Source organism: Primulina huaijiensis, chromosome 7 (genome assembly GCF_012295235.1).
Source record: "Primulina huaijiensis isolate GDHJ02 chromosome 7, ASM1229523v2, whole genome shotgun sequence".
Taxonomy (NCBI): domain Eukaryota; kingdom Viridiplantae; phylum Streptophyta; class Magnoliopsida; order Lamiales; family Gesneriaceae; genus Primulina; species Primulina huaijiensis.
In genome coordinates, this window is record NC_133312.1 from 16621937 (window position 1) to 16643473 (window position 21537).

Here is a 21537-nt window from a genome sequence, read left to right on the forward strand (position 1 = left end):
CAAAAAAGAAGTCACGCCCTCTATTCGATGAAACAAAGAACAATGTGTTGTCCTGATATTTTTGAAACAAGTAATTGTTGTAATATTCACCTCTAAATCACAAAGAACTTATCATCAAATATTAACGAGGATAACAATCGATATCAAATGAATCTTCAAAAAACTCGTATTTGACAATCCGAATGAAGAACAATCGACAAACGCCACAAAGTATTAAAATTTGATAAGCTTGATTTGAGAAATACACAAAGGTATATACAAAGCCAAGCTTTGAATTTGGGAAAAAAACTCACAAAATATGATTAAAACTCAATGTTCATGGTTTACAAGGTATAAAATATGTTAATATATGGAAAAATACATCAAAATCCGTAACTAGGGTTTGTCCTGCAGTGCGATGCACTGCGACGCTGGTCTAGGAGCGCCTAGGCGCTGAAGCTTCGTCAGTGGTAGCGCCTAGGCACCTGTCTGTAGCGCTTAGCTTCGGCTGGTCTAGCGCCTAGGCGCTTGGTACTTCTTCCAAGCACTGCGCGGCTTCTTCATTGGCGTTGTGGCGCTGGTCCATCCACCTTGCTTCACACTTAATGACATTCATATGGCCTCCAAAGTCACTCTCATATATCACTACTTTTTCGTGGCTTGGAACCTTGTTTGCAAGCTCTTCTCGATTGCTTATGAGTCCATGCAATGCTTCCTTGAACTTCCTTCCAATCATTTGCACGTCATTCTCGGCCAAATTTATATGACGAGTAAATTGTAATAATGAATCGGAAGAAAAGCTAAACTACTCGAATGATGTTATGTATTATCCTATGTTTTAACACAAAACTCCTATGAAATTGTCTTACGATTCAATTTTATGATACGATCTCAAATTGAACTTGGTTAATAAAAAAATATTACTTTTTATACAAGTTTTTTTTTTTAAAACAAAGACCAAATCAACTCATATTATAAATATAAATTCGTGAGATCAAAATAATTATGTTTTAAATATGCCAAACGAAACCTTCTATGTTCCATCCTTTAAATATTGATGGAGAAATTCATGTTCGAGATACGTAAGGCATTTGTCATGAAACTATTTTATATGTTATCCCACGAAATTATGTAATATAAAATTTTTAAATCAGCAATAAGTCACTTATTTTTTGGCTAGAATATTCCTTCCGTTTCTTCTCATTTCTCTTCGAATTATTTCGTAATCGACTTTTGACCCGCCTCTGTCTCCTAGCACAAACATTGCCTACCAACTCCATATTTGAGCCGATCTTAAACCCAAAAAAAACTTCAATTTCCCGCAGTCAGTTGAAAATTCATCGATCAGGGTGTCAATTTTTTGTTGATATTTGAGAAATTCTGATCACCCAAAAAGTTGGCAGTGTGCTGTATAGGAGAAAAAGGAGGTAATAATAATGCAGATAAGTACCGGGGCTAGCTCTGGAGGTGAGGAGACCTCACCGGACATGCTAAAGAACACAGCGTCGAATATCAGAAGGTTGGCTGGTGAAATTGAGCAGCATGCTGGCCGGCAGAAGTATCTTGCTCAAACGAGGAGTCCCTCGGATGGCGGAGACGTGCGCTGGTACTTCTGCAAGGTTCCCTTGACAGTAAATGGTTAGTTCATAGTTCTTACTCTATTTAAAAGGATTTTTTCATATATGTGGTAATAATTTAATGTATAAATTTTAGATGATATGTTTTAATGCAACCGACAGTTTATATTGTTGTATGATCATGCATGTTTGATATGATCCCGCTGCTATTTTTTTTTCATATGGTTGATGATAGAAGTCTAAATTTTTGCGTGACCATAAACTGTGGTTGCGGCTTTGGAGACCAGAAAGGGTATTTAAGAATCTCTGGTGATATGAAGAATTTGCTAGTTATCAGTGCTCGCGTCTTTCCTGGTTTGTCAAGGATATATTCAGAGCAGTCTCAAGAGACAGCTTTAGATGAATGGTCATTGACATACATAATAAAATAAATTTCCTATTAACCGTGAGAGAAAAGACAATAGCGTCCAGCCACATGGAGCTGCAATATTTTTTGCTAAGAATCTCAGTCAGATGCAATGGATAATATCAATGTGGAAAGATTTGATTACTCTACAAATTTAATAAAATAAATTTCCTATTAACCGTGAGGGAAAAAAGATGTTTGTCATGAGTTAGAATTCACAATTTACACTATAACTAGAGAACTGCTATCAATGTGGAAAGATTTGATTACTCTACAAATTCCAAATATGCGATCTGAAATAGATTGGAGCAGTTGTTCAGCTGTAGAGGCATGATCTCTGGTGGTGCAGTTATTATTGAAACTTTTTAATCTTCACTATTCAGGAGAATCAAACGTGTCCAGTTGTAAGCAGCTGTACCATTGTGCAGTAGTGGTAGTCATGTTTTGTGCTGCTTTCATCTAGTCAAGCACATTGCTCATTTTTTTGAAATTCAATGAAATAATACTTTACATTTCTGGACCGTTTTGATTAAGCAGCTAGAGGGATTTGCTGCAGAATTAAACTGCTAAGGAGGTTAATGTGATTCATGAGTTGTTTGGAAAAGTACATGGAAGGATGGGGGACCTTTGAATTGCATAAATTGTATTATTGCACTTCAAATCATATTTGAAAAGTTTTCATTCCTTCAGCATTATAGCGTTACATAAACCAGGTTTACTCGGGGAAGATAAATCTAGATATCTTTAAACAACAAGCTGAATGCAACCTCTATTTGCATTTTTAAGAAAATATATCTGCTGATTGACTACTTGAGATCCTGATTTAAGCTTATAATATAAGTTCCTACTTAAAGCATTCCACTTTTTGTGTTTGTGCCAGCACTTGCTGCATCTGTCCCTCGTACAGAAATTGTGGGAAAAGGTGATTATTTTCGATTTGGAATGAGAGATTCTCTTGCGGTAGAGGCATCTTTCTTGCAGGTCATGGCCCTTTCAATTTCAACATGTCCATGGTGTTTAAACTTGGTGATGAGTGTCATTCACTCTTTTCTGTAATTGTCAACTTACTAAGGTTACGTTAACATTGGACAGAGGGAAGAAGAGTTGCTCTCTAGTTGGTGGAAAGAATATGCAGAGTGCAGCGAAGGTCCAAGGGGGCCGCCAAGTATTACTTCCAGTTCCACGCTGCAGAAAAATGAATTATCCCCAGATTCTCCTGAGCTCATCCAGCTATATGCGATTGAAGAAGATAGGGTTGGTGTGCCGGTAAAGGGAGGGTTGTATGAGGTATCATTTTAATTTGTAGCCTCTTTTTTCACTTGTTTGTATGGTAAGTTTTAATTGACTGTTGACTTCATGAATTTCTACTGGATTATTTTGTGTCTGAAAATTATATTTTGATATGAATGTTGACTACCCCATTAAAAAAAAATGGTACTTCTATGTTAGATGTGCATTCATGGCATTTCACTACTGTTCAGTCTCATCTCTCATCATATGATGCCCTTGGTATTTTGTGGCTACAAACTTCTGGAAGCGGCACCACCCTTCCCCAACTTGTGGATCATATTAGCTCTTTTGCATGGAAGAACATGAAGTGTTGCATTGCATCATTATTGCAGGTAGATTTGACCAAGAGGCATTGTTTCCCTGTTTATTGGAATGGAGAGAATCGACGAGTGTTACGAGGCCATTGGTTCGCTCGTAAAGGTGGTCTTGACTGGCTACCAGTACGCGAGGATGTTTCCGAGCAATTGGAGTATGCATATCGCAATCAGGTGCTTTTCTAATTAAGCATATTTGCGATGTATTTGAATAAATGCTTTTGCCATTTATGTCAATGAAAAATGCTAGATAACCTTTTTTTGTGGCATGAGCTTACTTTTTTCCACTCTTCTTTTATGTGCCTGTTTAGCAGGATTTTATTTAACTTTTATGCTTGTACTTCATTACATTTTGGTCTTCTTATTATTTTGTCATTAAGTTTTTGGATCAGTCGTGACTGATGATAGCAAGAGTAATTAGTCAAACAAGGGTGCCCTGGTTTTAGGTTTGGCATCGGAGAACCTTTCAAGAGTCGGGTTTGTTTGCTGCCCGCGTTGACTTACAAGGCTCCAATTCTGTAAGACCCCGACGTTTAAGTTGAACTTATCTCTCATTTTTAATGAAGTAGTAATATTTTCCGAACTACAAACTTCTCTTTTTCAGGGTCTGCATGCACTTTTCACTGGGGAAGATGATACATGGGAAGCTTGGCTAAAGTGTGATGTTTCTGGATTTTCCAGGGTTATGGGTTTTGGAGGGAACACCTTTAAATTGAGACGTGGATATGCTCCATCTCAGACACAAAAACCAACACAGGTGCTGTGTTTGATGTCCAAGCCTGACCTTATCTTTTTCCTTAATATGTCCCACATCGGCTGGAATAAGTCATTGGGAGTTACATGAACTTGGACAATCTCCCTTCTTGAGCTTGTTTTTAGTGTTGAGTTAGGTTCAAATCTGAATTTTAAAGTATTTAATAAAAATGAAGTGTAATAAAAGATATCTGAAACACATATATATCTATGTATATTCACATACATACATGAACATATGTGTTATAAATTTAGATGTAGATAATGAATAACCTAATTAAACCAACTTGATGAAATCATATGAAGAAATAAATGTTAGGATGATTGTGTAAATTCTTGTTCCTAAATAAATCGAATTATTTGTTTTGATCGGGGATCCAATTCAGGTTTCCAGCAATTACACTTTGAAAAGTTTACTATTTTGACTTTTTCACATGAATGCGATTTTCTTAGTTTTTCCGTATAATGAATAGCCTATATCTATGATGTTAGGCTAATAAAAGCAAAGAGATAGGTTCAGGTGATGCAGAAAAAGGCTAATTCATTTCCAGAATTAGTTCATATTTGTGTAGAGATCTAAAATAGGAAACTGAATGGTTGTAATTACTCCTAGAATCTCTAGTCATAGTTATTTGCTTTACTTACGCAATGTCTTTGTTGAGAAATAAAAAATGATGATACCAAGTATCCAGGAGTCAATTGAAGCTGTGGTACCGTTAGGTACTTGAGAATAATGGGCCGGATAAGTAATGATGGAGTTATCGTCATGGACCTAGATAAATTGGGCCTATCCGCTTATCAAGAGAATTCTAGATAAGATAACTTGGAGAAGAGGAAATAGACTAGGAGGCGAGAATATAAATTAGGAAGTTGGAAGGAAAGGGGATTTATTCATGTTTATTACGTTTTGTTCTTACTAGCTTGTGCTTGGGGGTTCTTACTAGCTTGTGCTAGGGGCAAGGAGAGTGAGTGCATTTTTCTTGTAAAATGATTCTATCCTTGGTTGGGATATTTCTCATATTATATTTCATATTAGTAAATCTGTCCTATTTTTCTATTAGTTAATATTTGCATAATTAAATGTTAGGAGATTTAGATCCTAACAATTGGTACGATCTGCTGGATTCGAATCGAAGAGGAGCTGCCAACTGAGTTATAATCAACAATGCTGCTGTCTGTAGAGAAAGACCTTGAAGAACAGCTTTCTGCTGTGGGTTGGCGTTGTACAAGCCTCCATTTTCTGTAGATAAATTCATCTGCCTTCTCGATTGAGTTGAGGATCTTCTGTTGATGGTGGAGCAGTCGCCTACCGAAGTCATGCTAATTGCACTTTCACCACTGATGGATGCCTTTAGCTCTGAGGAGTTTCTGAAGCATTATGATGCTGAGGTAAGGGTAAGGGTTGCTACGTGCATAAGTGAGATCATCAGGATTTCTGCACCAATGTTCCTTATGATAATGATAAAATGCTGGAAGTTCTTCAATTGATCGTATCCACTTTTGAAGAATTGGTAGACACATCCAATAGATCTCACACAAGGTAAGTTCTATTTTGAAAATCATGGCTGAAGTTAGGTCATGTGTTATCATACTGGACCTAGAATGCACTGAGTTGATCATTAAGATGTTTCAGTATTTCCTCAGAGCTTTCAGCGCACAACACCCAGAATGTTTCCTTGAGTCAATTGAGACAGTGATGTCTCTCATTTTAGAGGAGAATGGGTTTATGCCTCCAGAATTACTGAAGTCTGTCTTGATTCAGTTAAAATAGAATGGAGTGGTGCTTGAGAAAATAATCCAAAAAGGTACAGAGGGGATGAAACTCTTCCTAACACAGGCATTGAAGGCGTTAGATGCTGCGGCTGATGCTTATAAGGGCACTGATATGACAGTAGGTGAACTGAAAACTAAGGCTATGGAACACGAGGAGAGAACGTCATCAAAAACCAGAAGTTGGTCACATAGGGTTTACTATGGTCATCATTATTTCCTGATGACCAGAAACAGATGGTCAAATGCTAAGGATGAAGCTCGGAGAGAGAAGTTCCACGGGTTGGATTCTTAGGATTGAGAAATCCCATGATAACAATGCCCAAGAGCTAATTGCTCCACATAGTGGTCGTAAGGTGGTGAATTCAGGCGACATCACCGTTGTGCAGGCTACAAAGGAGTTGAGAGAGGGGCAGTGTTATGATGGGTGGAGGATCTGGAAAGTATTAGGAATGAGTCATCGTTTTCTTGACCCAAATTCAATTATTTGGGGTGGAGTGTGCTCATGAATTGGATAAAGAAGATAAAAGGAGTCTAGAGGGGTGGACAGGGATTTTCCAAACGGTTTCTGGGCCAACCCTACCAAGATACATCACCAGTGGGAAGTATCCAAAATATGAAGGAACCGGTGACTGCAATCATTATTGTTGGGGAAGCAATTCAACCATCAAGTCTTCCAATATCATCAAAATTATTCTCACATGCATCATAACACCTAGTGAGTCTAACGACTCAACAAACTTTAACCGTTATAACAAGTACTATGTATACATTCAAATGCAACAATGAAAATACTTTTAATAAAATAGCTTTTCATGAACATACATGACTTAAAACCTTTTTCCTTTCATCATATGCGTATACGTTTCCATTTATTGACTTTCGTATCAGCTGTTGGTCGATTGATCAATTTTACGTATTACCATGGTACCAGGCGGTGAAACATCAGCGACACTCTCACCCGTCAACTGAGCCTTGGCTTTGCATGTCATCATATCCTTTCATATTCGTATTCGTGTTCGTATTAGTCACAATTAAGTCACCTCTTTCAAAACCTTTTATCGTATCCATCAGTTTTAAAAATTCATGCATAAATATAATTTTTTCTTTTAAACCAAGCACGCAACACGTCTTTTAGCATTATCGTTTTCCATCATAAAATCCCATAATCTTTCAAAATAAAAATTTTAACATTCATGACTGAATTCAGGACACTGCTAGGACGTCTAACATTTTTCAGGTGTAAAATAACCATTTTGCCCCTGAAACCCTAACTTGAACATTTTACCCTTGGCCCTTAAAACGACGACCTGAATCCATCCAAACTTACTATAACCTTAAAATACACCCATAAACATTTCTTAGACGTAAACTTAAACTCCTTAACTAATTTCGTAATTCGTTTTAAAACTTAAACCGAAATCCTGGTTTTAACCCGAATCAACTCGAAACTTAACCAAACCTTACCAAATTTTAACCATAGCTTATTAACACCTAACCATACCCTATGCAACCCAAATCAAGCTATTTAAGACCCTTGAACAAGCCTAGGAAGCCTACTGAATTTTCTTGCACTTGTTCGAAAACCCTAGCCCAATCAACCATGGTTTCCTTCGATCCTAGCCCCTAACCGAGTGGACCAGACCCTGACCAACCCTCCTAGGACGTAGACCGAACCCTTAGGACCCACTTAAACCAGCCTCTACAGCCCATGCACTTGCAGCCTTCCAACCCGCGCCCTTCAAGACCCGCGCGACTCCAAGCCTAGCGCTCCAGCCCTTCTACTCGCACCAGCCGCCCTTAACCCATCTACGACCATCATACAACCCCCTTAAGACTCCTGGACACGGCCCCTGACCGACGCACGAGCCGCGCCCTTCAAGCAACCAAAGTTCGAAACCCTAGTTCCCCTCAACCCAAAACTCATGCAGCCCTTGTCCTTGCATATTCCAGCCTTTAACCATGCATCGAGGAGTCTCTAATCCCTCTGAAATTCATCCCTTCTAATGGGCCTACCATGACAGCCCCTTTGTGCATCACTACCATGAATTTAGAAGCATGAAAATGAAAGTTTGATCATGTATTGCCATAAAAACGAAAATAATTGAAAGGACATCATATTTTTCATGCAAACATGTATAAAACACCTAATATGGTTTGAACGATGAGCAAGAGAAGATTACGCACGAAAACAATCCTTGACACGAGGGACATTGGTGGAGAGAGATGGGGAACTTGCTGCATCTCTTCCCTTCAAATTCATGTGAAAAGCCTTGTAGACGTGTGGTGTGTGTGCGTGTGTGGTAGGGAGAGAGTCCTAGTGTTTTTTAGTGTAGGATGCGTGAGTTATACTTGAAAATCTAGGGTTTGGACACAAGAAGTTTTAATATAAGATATTTGGTAGAAGTTTAGGCCCAATAACTTTAGTATAATAGGCACATTAGATAGTAGGTAAAATATTTCGTTTCGGAAAATTTTCGAAAATAACCGAGCCCCCAAAAACTCCTTGTTTTCTTTCAAAATCGATTACCAGTTTAAAATACGACTCGGCGCGTAAAAACACCTCAAAAGATACCATTTTTGAAAATTTCATTTTAAAATGTACCATATGTTAAATAATTTAAAATAATCATTTAATAAAAATATTTTCCCTTTACGGTCCCCGGCCTCCGTTTCTCGATCGCGTCTCGAATAACCCTTAAAAACACATTTTATGCATTCTAGTAGCAAACCATATTTTTAACATGTAAACATGCCTACCACATTTAATTAATGCAATTAAAATAATTCCATTAGTTATTTTCCATTTTCCTAGATTTGCATGCAATTGGATTACGTTAACGCATTTTAGACCTTACAGCATCATCAAAAAATCATCTTCTGCGTTTTGCTCTCCCTAAAAGTAATTGTTTGTTGATTTTTTCATAAAAATGGGCGCACACTTGCATGGATCGTTCTTTTTTTATTTTCTCTCTATTTTTTCTTTCTTTCTCTTTGCTTATGAAAAATTTATATCTTTTTTATTTGGGGGCATACCCATTAAAACACATTTTTCGGCTTTCGGATCTAATTTGTACAAAACTCCAGATCCAATTGTATAAAAGTCCTTAGGAATGAAGACAAAACAAGTTCACCTAGACGTTTAAAAAATTATATATATACGTTTATCTGGAAGGGTGGGAAATTAGTTTGAGTTTGTTTAAAAGGAGCTTTCAAATTTTATGGCACAAATGTTCCTTTTTACCAAATATTATAATAAAACAAGTGTCCCATAGAAAAATTTTAAAATGTTACCATTAAGCAGATGTTTATATTTTTGTTTAAGAGTTCCATGTTGTTAGGGGTTCTGGTATTGCAGAACAATTCAAGATGCCTTTGCCTAAAAATTCATGATTTTTCTCCATTATCTAACAGAAGAATTTAGATATTAGAATTTGCTTGTGTTTTCATTCATGTTCTAAAAGTCCTTCAAGAATATTACCCCTTCGAACGATCTCGTGTGATCGTTAATAGAAGTTACAAATCATTTTCTTTATAAATAAAATGTTTTGGAGGATTATGTTGAATGAAGTTTAGCCTGATGATCTTTGGCAATTGGTGGTTTATGCAACGAACTTTCCGTTGACTTAAATGAAGCCAGAAATAAATATTTTGGATAAAAGTAAACTGGGACATTCTGGTCTAAGCTGCTGTTACATTGGATTTGAGTGGGTGCTACTCTAAACCTCGAGCTCTTTTATTACTGAAGCAGATTTCATAAAAATAACATTGTCCATATATCTCTCTAGCACACAGTCTTCATCCTTGTAGTCCCCAAAAACTGAATTATAAATATAGAAATAAGTCATAACATAACAGTCGAGTCTCTCTAAATTTTGACGACAGATAATTGTTACAAACAATATTAAAACATATTTAAAATCAATGCTATTAGCAAGCTGCAAGATCTTTCTTAGAAGTGGGTGAGAAACTTCCTTTAGCAATCCAAAGTTTTTCATTACCAAGTCTATTTTATTATGTCAGAAGCCCTCCCAAATTGGTTACCCAGGTGTTACATGTAGGAGTTTTCGTAAAGGGGGATGGAAGCCTCTCTCCATCCGACTTCTTGGATTTGACGTGGGAAGAAAAACCATTGTATTTTTGTGGTTTCATAAGGCACTCGACCCACTTTGAGGGAGTGCACCTACATAAGGTAGTGGTCCCTACTCTTTTTTAAACTTAGAAACTAGTGAAGTCCCCTTTCCAGTTCAAACAAGACAGTATAAAATCTAGTGGATTTGGAGCGCAGGCCAATAGATCACAAAGGGAAAATGAAAATCGGGATAGAGGCTACTTAAGCTCCGTCTCGGAACCTTACGTGGTTAGGAGTAAAGCATCCCGAGGTTGGCACAGTAATCGAGGACAGTGATAGACAGGGGAATGGAATTATGGACAGTAGACAGAGCTGTAGGGTCTTTTTACCTGTGTATGCCAATGAAAAATTTGGACCACCAGATGTAGGATTGGATTTATTTTAACCTTGTATATTTTAATTTTTTATTTTATTTCTGAATTATAATATGAATGCAAGATTTATGAACAAAAATATATGGCACACCTTTGTTAGAGATGCTGTTCTTGATCCTAGCACATCTGCATACTAGTGTTTGAAGTTTTTTTAGCCTTTTGGTTGACATCTTTGTCCATGGGGACCTGGTCTGCGCAAATTCAATGGCTACCGGACTCGCAATCTTTAGACCTTGAGACTTTGCCTCTAGTATCCTGTATCACTTAAAGGAACCAATGCATTCTACCTGGGAAATTTTTCCCATTCTCATACTAAATCTGGACCAACATATTGTCTTCTTTTTTTTCAGGATGAATTGCATCAGCATCAGGAAGAGGAAATGGATGATTACTGTTCACAGGTATGCTAAGCTTTTCATGTGGCATCATATACATTCGTATTATGATATTTTCATGGTTCATGCAAGTGAGGCACAAATATTTGCAAAGTTTATTATATTTCTTGTAACTGAGGCATGGATGTTCATGACGTAGTTTGCTCACAGGAATGGCTAATGCATAAACAAAAACTATTATCGCAATTACAAAGTTATGTATTCTCATAAGTTAATTGCCTTATCAAATTATTATGTCAGAGGAGAGCAAATTAGTTGATTTGAGTTGAATATTACACATTTCTTATATCCCAGCTCGACATCTAAACTTCGCTGGTTCAAAGCTTGGTTCAAGCTCGAAAGAAAAACAATTTTGGGCTTGAATTCGTTTTGACATAGAGTTTGAGTTTGAATTCCAACTCGATTTGTTTCATTCGAACTTAAATACTTGTCTTTATAAAACAAATACTCAGAATTTGCATCAAATGTGCAAGCTAATTTAATTTTAAATCTATTCATAAAATATCATTAGATACATGGAAGCTAAGAATTACGCACTAGGACACCACGACCTAATCCAACAGGAAGCAATCGGCAATCACCTCTTCTCTTGGACCATATGTTCGAAGGCTGAACCGCGCATAGATGGAGGAACACATGGCGAAATGGTTGTGTTATAACTGTGACGAATTGTATGTATGGACATCGGTGTAGGAAACTATTCTGGATCGAAGGATGGGAGGAAATGACAGACGAGGCTACAAAGGACCTCGAAATCTCCATCCACGCCATTTCACGTACTCATGGCGCACAAACGATGCAGATTAAGGGATCCATTATGCGCCACTCACTATTGATTCTTATTGAATACGGAAGTACACATTGTTTTCTAGATCAGTCACTGGTGCAGGACATGGACCTTCTACTGGAACGAAAACAAGCTCTTCGGGTTCTGATTGCAAGTGAGCTCCAGCTTCAGTGTATAGGAGTCTGCAAAGATGTGGTAATTTACTTGGGAGAGCACATATTTTGTATTGACTTCTTTGTAATTCCTCTTAGGGGGATTGAAGCAATTCTGGGAGTGAACTGGCTCAAGAACACGGGCCCAATTCAGTGGAATTTTGCAAAAATGTGCATGAATTTCAATTAGGAGGGTCTGCACATATTCCTATAGGGCGCAACAAAAACTTCCAACTAAAAATTACTCAATACTGTATATGTACGGGATGGAAAGGATATACAATTATTCTCACTTCTCGCAGAATTTTTAGGGATATTTTCAGAACCTTCAAGACCCCTGGCCTCCAAAAAATTCAACCATATAGGATCATCACGGAACAAAGCACGGATCCCGTTGTGGTTCGTCCTTATCGTTATATCCATGAACAGAAAGATGAACTCGAGAAGCGAAGCACAGAGATGTTAGCAAAAGGGTTCATCCGTAGAAGCACCTCACCATTTTCTTTCCCGGTCATCTTCGTTTCTAAATCTGATCACACGTGGCACTTTTGTGTAGACTACAGAGCCCTGAATGCAAAGACGGTAAAGGATAAGTTCCTCATTCCCGTCATCGACAAATTATTAAATGAGCTGTTTTGAGCAAAATTCTTTACGAAATTCGATCTACGAGCGGGATACCATGATATCTCAATGGACACGGACAACATACCCATGCTTGCGTTTCGAACACACCATGATTACTTTGAGTTTGTGGTCATGCAGTTTGGGCTCACCAACGCACCGTCAACATTCAAGGCATTGATGAACTCAATTTTTCATGCACATTTACGTAAATTTGTGCTTGTTTTCTTCGATGACATTTTAATTTACAGTCCATCTTGGGACAACCACTTATATCACTTATACATTTTGCTTAGTATCTTATTGCAGCATCAGTTGTTCCTTAAATGCTCCAAGTGCTTCTTCGCGCAGTCAGAGGTGACATACTTGGGGCATATTGTATCACGAGCATGTGTGATGGTGGATAATGCTAGGATGCAGCCGGTCACGTCATGGCCACGACCATCAAATCCGACGGCCTTGAGGGGATTTCTTGGTCTGAAGGGTTATTATCGCAAGTTTGTCAAGAACTACGGGATGGATGCAGCGCGACTAACCAAACTTATCAGGAAATATTCTTTTCCATGGTTCGACATTGCTACAGGAGCTTTTGAAGGTGTTGTCTTTACCCGATTTCTCACAACCCTTCATCGTTGAGTGTGATGCTTCTGACATGGGGAGCTTTCTACAGTCACACTTTAGCCCAACGCCGTCAGAAATTGCCAGCGTATGAAAAAGAATTGATGGGGCTCATCAATGTTGTACGTCATTGGAGCTCTTATATCTGGGGCCAAGCTTTTGTCATACGCACTGATCACTACAATTTAAAATATTTTCTGGAACGTATTGTGACCCCTTCGAAACAACGTTGTATTTGCAAGCTTTTGGGATTTAACTTCACCATTGAATATTAACCCGGCCATACAAACATTGAGGCTGATGCACTGTCCTGACGGGGTGATACATTGGGAAGTTTCTAGGCCTTTCCGTTACTATTAAGGAAGAACATGACCAGTCTGGGGAGATCTAGCAAACGATTAAGAAGATTCGGATAGGGGAGGCGTCAAAATTATGGACCATTATTGACGGACTGTTGTTGTACAAGCAAAGGATCTTTCTGCCCAAACTTTCACCCTTGGTGGATAGAATCATATCATCCATCCATAACTCATGTAACGAGGGGTATCAGAAAACTATTCATAGGCTAACTCAGGATTTTTTTTGGGCAGGTATGCGTGGCATCGTGGTGGATTTTGTCTCGTCATGCCTAGTTTGCCAACGACATAAGATTGAGCAGCTTCAACCGGCTGGGTTGTTGCAACCTTTACCCATCCCTAGGCACATTTGGATAGACGTTTCAATGGATTTCTTGGAGGGACTTCCCGCGCCACATGGGAAGAATGTAATTTTCTTGGTGGTTGATTTTTATCCAAATATGCCCATTTCTGGATTTATCACACCCTTATATGGCGGTGTCAGTGACAAAGCTTTTCTTCGATTATATTATCAAACTCCACGGTCTGCCAGGGATGATTGTCGGTGATCATGACGTCACCTTCACGAGCTCCTTTTGGAAAGAATTATTTCGATTGCAAGGGATGCAGCTTTGATTCAGCTCTTCGTATCATCCATAGTCGGATGGCCAAACCAAAGCTGTCAACCGTGTTCTGAAAATGTATTTACGTTGCTTCACGAGTGACTACGCGAAGAAGTTGATTGAGTGGTTTGTGTGGGCATAATTCTGTTATAATACTAATTTCAACTCCTCCTTGAAGACTTCCCCATTCGATGTGGTTTATGGTCGACCACCGCCTCCCTTCCTCTCCTATAGCATAGGGTTCTCCCACATTGAGGCTGTTGACCATGCGCTACTCCTTCATGCCCAGAATTTGATGAAGCTTCGGTATGATTCATGTCACATAGAACTACAGTTTGAGGTGGGGGATTGCGTTCTGTTGAAGCTGCAACCTTACCGCCACCTGAGTGTGGCTGCCCGCATTAACAAGAAGTTATCTGCACGTTTCTTTGGTCCTTTTAAAGTTCTAGGTCGGGTGGGTGAGGTGGATTACACATGATAAGATTAGGTGGTTTTCATTTAAAATTTTGTTATCCGTAGGTGTCATCGGTAGAAGAAACTCCTGTGTATTTAATTTCGTTTTTGATGAATACAGAGGCAACAATCAATTTAATCAAAAGTGTGGAGAGATCGGAGGTTCTCTCAAAAGAGCCTCATCATAAACCCTCCAACAATAGGTAGGCAAAGGAGAAATCAAATAAACAAAAACACCTTCTGGATCATCACAACTTTGTGGTGAACAGACCCATTACACTGTCCATTTCTCAAGCACATAACAGGCTGATTCATATTTCATTTGTATTTTAATTTTTTTATTCACATTTTGTGATCTTGATTCATGATCTCGTAAAGCAGCACTTGGTACCATAATTTTCTTGTGTAGGTTCCTGTCCAGCATGTAGTATTCATGGTTCATGGTATTGGTCAAAGGTTGGAGAATTCTAATTTGGTGGATGATGTTGGAGATTTTCGCCATCTAACAGCAAGACTTGCCGAAAGACACCTGTCTTCACACCAACGTGGCACCCAAAGAGTTCTTTTTATTCCATGTCAGGTGCATATTGAAGTTCCACGTTTGTATTTTACCTTTTGCCTTCTTCTGTCATTGCCAGTTCGTATTTTCCTAACGAAGGACACCAGAATTTTTCTGATGATGTCCAGACTTTCCATTGTGGTGTTTATTGTTCTTGACTATACCTGTTTAGTACCTTCTATAAGTTATTGTATCAAGAAATGAAATAAATGGATTTTGTCCTTTCTTTTCCCAATGTTGATGTAGAACACCTATTCTTATTCTTATTAGTGGTGAGACATTGAGTTTACGTTTTGTATTTTATAAAGCCTGTGGCCGAAAATTGGGAGTAATTTTGAATAGAAATGATCTAAATTTAGTAAAATGATGGGTGGAGAGGCTTCAGGGTTCATATTTATATAATGATGAGTGGAGAGGCTTTAGGGTCATATATCGTATGACTGGTGGAGAGGTTTCAGGCTTCTAGGATACTATTATATCTTGTAGAAAGAAACTTATGGAAGAAAAATGAAATTATTTTACTGCGTATGATCTTCCATGTTGCGCCTTTTACTCCACCTTCACAATGTCAGAATTATCTCGGTGTTAGTATGAGGCTCCTATCATTGAAATCGTTTAGATATGATACATATATGTTTTACTTGCAATTATTTCTTGGTGCTACTACAATTCTGTTGCGTTTCTCCTTTTAATTTATTCTCCTCTTCTGGGCTTTTGCTAGTGGAGGAAGGGGTTGACACTTAGTGGTGAAACAGCAGTTGAAAAAATAACTTTAGATGGCGTCCGAGGTCTGCGAATGATGTTGGGTGCCACTGTTCATGATGTCTTATACTATATGAGCCCTATCTATTGCCAGCACATCATTGACTCGGTACCCCTTAAATGTTTTTCCTATTTTTGTCTTTCTGCCTCTGGTACTCTGTTAATACGTCATATGTATTTTCACATCGTCTTGGATCATGTCAGTATCCATAGTCCATACCATCTTAGCTCATGTTAATATAACATAGTTTTCATATTACTGGGGCACTCTTTTCATAAGCCTGATTCTTTAAATACTTACAATGTACCTGGAGTCGCGTCATTTTCAGGTATCTAACCAACTCAACAAATTATATTTGAAGTTTCTTAAGAGGAATCCTGGTTATGATGGAAAGGTATATGGGTAATAGCCATTGAGAATTTTAATTGAACGTTTAGTTTATTACTTTAGCTCAACCGCCCATCTGTTAACTTCCTCTGCAGGTTTCACTGTATGGCCACTCATTGGGTAGTGTTTTATCCTATGACATCCTTTGCCATCAAGAAGCTTTGAATTTGCCTTGTCCTGCAGACTGGATGCATAATGAACACAAAAGAACTGAAGCATCTTGTTCTGGCAATGACAACTTTTCATTTGGAGGCAATCCCGTCTCAAATTCAGGAGATGAGAACTCAAAGAACGTAGAAGTTCTGAGCATGGTTGGTCCTGTCGATAATTCAGACCTCATTGAAGACCATGTTGATGGATATCCTGTATCATCAGAATCTGATGAATCAACTACCACGGATATTGGCTACCAGCTGACAAATGATGCATCATCATCATGCAAAAATGAGGACAAGCATTCTTGTAGTTCAAATGAAATTGAGTCCTATAAAAGCGATTCAATGAATTACCCAAATAGCATGACAACTGACGTTTTATTATGTGAGGACAATAAAAATGACCAGGGTATATGTGACATCAGTAAAGATCAAACCATTAAATTGTTAAGAGAAGAGGTATTATAATCTCTTATTTTTCTAAACTTTTCTTGTGCTGTTATTTTCATTTACCTCCTAACCATTTACTCACTTTCCAGATTGATTTACTGAAAGAGAAAATAAAAAAATTTGAAGCTCAATGTGCTGAAACAGGTAAAATTGTTCTCTGAATGCACTTGGTTCAATTCTTAAATATTGAGAGTTGATAAGTTGAATTGCTGATATAGAAGCTTCAGTGAAACAAGTTCATTCAAGAAAGACATCGACAGCAGTGACTCTACCTGATCCTGAGAGCGTTCAACCTGGGAAAAAGGACATCTCAAAGGGTTATAAACCCCTTATAAGATATACAAAATTAGAATTCAATGTACTGCTCTTCCATTTTTTCTGTTGTAACTCGGAGACAGTTGTTTGGTTAGAATACTCTGTCGTGTCTTGTTATGTTGGTTATTTTTTGTAAGCAAATAAGACATGATGTTGTCACCAATGAAATTATTATTTACTGTATACATGCAATTCATGGCCTTCACTTGATATGCTGCTTCATATGTTTATGGACAAAGATAAGTTAGTTTAATAAACATGATGTTGATGTCAGGTTGACACGTTCTTTGCTGTTGGGTCTCCTCTGGGGGTGTTTCTTTCCCTCCGCAATGCTCGTATTGGGATCGGTAATGGCCATAGCTTGATACTTTCATGGACATATATTATTTTCTTCTCCTTTTCGTTCATCCTTTTGAAGCGTGCTGGGATTCTTAAAGCCTCGGACCAATGACTTGTTGTCTACTTGTCGTGATTGTGGAAACAATATTACAAATTTCTATTAAATCTCTGGATTAAATCTCTCTGAAGAAGTTTCTATCATGCTCAACTCTATAAATAATTACAGAATTACTTTATCAAGACTTTCCCCTCCGTGATTGCATTCTAATAAGTAGTTAAGATTTATTTGATTTTTGTTGGGGATTTTATTGAAATTTATGTAGATCTATGCGATTAAATAAAAAGGTGTGCTTTGTTTGCAGTTAGTTATTGTTCCTATATTTTGTCAGTTCAATTTGAGAACTTATTTTCTGTTTTTTTCATGTCCGTACTTCGTGTCATATGTGTTTAGTTCTTTTACTTAATTCGGATAGAATGTTTGACTAAAATTTCTTCTGCCTTTTGGATTGCTAGGCAAAGGAAAACATTATTGGGAAGATGAAACTATAAATGAAGAGATGCCAGCCTGTCGGCAGATGTTTAACATCTTTCATCCATTTGATCCTGTTGCGTATAGGTGTCTTTTACATTGTTCATCATGGTTCTTTTGAATTTCTTGTCTAAAAAATCTCCAATAATAAATTTTGTTTTCCTCAGAATAGAACCTCTAATATGTAAAGCATGTATGCACAAACGTCCTATTATTATTCCGTACCACAGAGGTGGGAAGCGGCTGTATGTTGGATTCCAGGTAAGTTCTCTAAAAAATTCTAAAATATATCTTCCACTTCTAGGCACTGGTGTTCACACTATTATGATGCAGGAATTTAGAGAAGGGTTAGCTTCACGTTCTGAAGCTTTTGTTCATCAGTTGAACGTCGTACGGGTTGGTACTTTTTGCTTGTGTTATTCAAAAGATTGATGCTAAATATTAATGTAATTTGTGAAAGTAGCTGCCTTGTTTCGAAAGCTCAAGAAGATTTTTTAGTAGCTTATTCTCGAATGTATTGTACTTCTTTTGAGTGGCATTCAGTTTTTTATGTGACTAAATGTCTTATTTAAATGATTTTTGAGGGTGCCTTTGGATTTAAGTAATTTTAAGTCAAGGTTCAAATATATTATAGTTGTTAAGATGCTTTTGATTTAAAGGAATTTCAAATTTATCATATCTCAATATAAGCTTTTCTACTAATGATTGAATTCCAGTCTTAAATTCATTTTTTTGATCAAATTGTACATTAATCCAAAAACAATCTTGATTTTTTTTAATCGGTAAATAACAGTCTTGAAATTTTTTGTTGTATATAGTGTTTATATGCCTGTAACCACGGTGGCTGTCAAGTTCATTTGGTTTTTGACGAATGAGTATTAAAAAAGAATCGAGATTCAAATTATCACCATCCTTCTAAAAAATTGCATTAAGATACAAATCTCTTGATTTTAGTAACTGTATGGCAGCGGAAATGTTAATATTAGGATTTGGAAATTTAGTTGGATCCTATACTTCTCGTGAATCATTACATAATGATATCGAGCAGTAAAATTTACTACAAGTGGGTGATAGTAGTTAGTTTGAAGTAGCTTTTAACAAATTTTTTCAACAATCGTGAATAATCTGCAAAATTTTGACTTCTTGTAAGGAGTCAGTTCAATCAGTTCTTCGTTTACAAGAATTGATTGATGTTAAACTGACTTGGTTTTGGATTGAATAATAAACTAACTGTAAGCATTTATAAATAGTTTAAGGTTCTCACAATCTGTGAATCAAGATGCGATGACGGCCAGGATGGTAAGCATATCTGCTGCTTTTGTGTTCCCCTCTGGGGTATTTATTTAGTCCATGTCTATTATTTCTGTTATTCTTGACATAGGAGAAGAAAGCCTTTTTCAACAGCCGTGTCATTTCATTTTGCAGAGGCATCTGGAAAAACCCAAGAGAAACAAGAGAGAACATATGGCTCCGTTATGATGGAGAGATTAACAGGAAGTCCAGAGGGGCGAATTGATCATGTATTACAAGTATGATATTTTTATTTTTTTGGTTTAGGCTCTAGCACAGCTGCTATTGTTGGCATTATATAATAAAAACTGTGTTCTAAAAAGTGCTACGTGGTAGGTGGGCGGCAACCCAACGCCTAACGTCTAGGGGATTATAGGCGTTTTTCCTAGCATATATTTGCAGTTCGTCTTCTTATTCATCTCCATATTTTTTCAACACTTCATCTTGATCAGATTCAAACTCAAAATTCATAACATCTTCCTTTTTATCTAATACAAAATCTTCTTCATGAAGTTCTCTTATTGTTTCAACATTTGCCTACACAACTTCATCTCTACCATCAACAATCCATCTTTGTGCCATAGTTGCTTCACTAGCATTGTTTAAATTTTTTTTTTTTGAATCCGATTTTAAAAATATATAAATGTATATTAATCCGCCTAGGCGACCGATTTTTGCGGCCAAGCCTAGATGCGTCACGTGTGTAAAAGTCAAGGCGGTGGATGGCGCCTAGGTGCTCCTAGGCGGTGCCTTTTAAAACACATACACCTCCCATGAATTCTAGCCTTAGGATAAGTGATATATTTGCGACATTGTAGCCGTGGGGTTTAAGACTTGATTGAGCCTTTAGGATAAGTGATTTCTTTACGATGTTATGGCCACGGGTTAAGGCTTCTCATGCAAAATCCTCTTTGCATTTGATTAAGGAATTCGAGGTTTAAGGATAATGGATTTCTTTTACTACATTATAGCCAAACGGGTTTAATACTTATGCACAATCCTCTTTATGTTTTAATTGGCCTTGGGTGATTCTGGCTTCGAGTGAGTTTGTTTTACTGTATTCATGTGATTTAAGTTCCAAGACTCAAGTACAAGTCGAAATAATAATTGGTATTTGTCCACTGGCTTTGCCGATCCAGGATAAAACTTTTCGTCATCCTTACCTCTCGGCCATTGGATCACACACGTAAGCATCATCCAACTCCAATCTTTCAGATTTTGTCCCCAAACTTGCTTGAGCAGCTTGCTGGATGAGATAAAACTAAACTCGAATGACTTGTATGATTATTTTTCACAGAAACTACTGGAGAGATCCCGATACTTCTCTTTTCATATTAAATCATTTATATCGGGATATACCAGATGAACCTCTCTCACCAAGTGCACAACCTGAAAGCTCAAACGACAAGTCTAGCTTGGAGGGCTGGTCTGATCCAAGGGAAGTAGATGATGAAGAACTCCCTTTGACCTTTGCTGATAGCATTTGCATAAAAAAGTTCTCCCACAGGGCGAAGAAAGTGATGAGAAGCTGAATGTATCAAGTTTGATTCGACAAGAGTTACTTTGCCATGAACAAAATCAAAGTGGCAACGGCACAACCAACCGGTTACTTATTATGTTACATCTTATCTCAAGTTTGTGCTTCAGCTCAACTAAATACGGTGTATGGTTTCTAGAATTCAGTTATTCGTACGGTTAATGGTCAAATGTCGGCATATAGAGAGGGCTTTGTACAGGTAAAGTAAGGTGTTGGTTATACTAAGTAGGGATGGTGTAGTTAAACGACAATAAAACCTCCTTTGTTATATGTTTACAGTTGATAACGAAAGGCCTGTACATGCTTTACCTTTGAGAATGAATTTTTATTACAATTTCAATATCGGGGATCTAAAATATCACAATTCCGGGAAATGGTGATAATTCTCTTGAATAGCAATGAATCTACGAACTGCAGATAAAACAATGAGAATGAGTATCACGCCCCGGGGCCGAATATAAGGTCCAAAACGCGATAACGTAATCCAACTGTATGCAAATATAAGGAAAATTGAAAATGCTTAATTAAGTGATTTTATTAGCATTAATTAATTGTGGTAGGCAAGAATAAATGTTAAAAGTAGGGTTTTCTATTAGAATGCATAAAACTGTGTTTTCAAATGTTATTCGAGACG

General features: G+C 37.5%; 1 protein-coding gene across 2 annotated transcripts; it reads left to right on the forward strand.

Annotated features, from left to right (window-relative positions):
• Nucleotides 1-1146: 1146 nt before the first annotated feature.
• On the forward strand, nt 1147-21277 carry LOC140980365 (phospholipase SGR2-like). 2 transcript variants are annotated; one of them, XM_073446143.1, is made up of 21 exons: nt 1147-1617; nt 2843-2943; nt 3055-3249; nt 3585-3740; nt 4013-4084; nt 4171-4323; nt 10946-10996; nt 14989-15159; nt 15860-16009; nt 16230-16295; nt 16384-16902; nt 16983-17037; nt 17112-17251; nt 17483-17555; nt 18061-18163; nt 18244-18337; nt 18410-18472; nt 19327-19375; nt 19502-19605; nt 20506-20552; nt 20664-21277. In XM_073446143.1, exons 1-21 carry the CDS (start codon nt 1416-1418, stop codon nt 20896-20898), a joined length of 2799 nt encoding a protein of 932 aa, XP_073302244.1. In that variant the 5' UTR covers nt 1147-1415; the 3' UTR covers nt 20899-21277. The 2 variants fall into 2 exon arrangements, with proteins under 2 accessions (XP_073302244.1, XP_073302245.1); XM_073446144.1 differs by lacking the exon at nt 2843-2943 and having other exon boundaries at nt 1477-1617.
• Nucleotides 21278-21537: the final 260 nt, after the last annotated feature.

Coding starts and splice junctions, on each gene's coding strand:
- LOC140980365 (XM_073446143.1), top strand. CDS start 1,416: ATGCAGATAAGTACCGGGGCTAGCTCTGGAGGTGAGGAGACCTCACCG. Junction 3,250..3,584: donor TAAAGGGAGGGTTGTATGAG/GTATCATTTTAA, acceptor TCATTATTGCAG/GTAGATTTGACCAAGAGGCA. Junction 16,903..16,982: donor TTAAATTGTTAAGAGAAGAG/GTATTATAATCT, acceptor CTCACTTTCCAG/ATTGATTTACTGAAAGAGAA.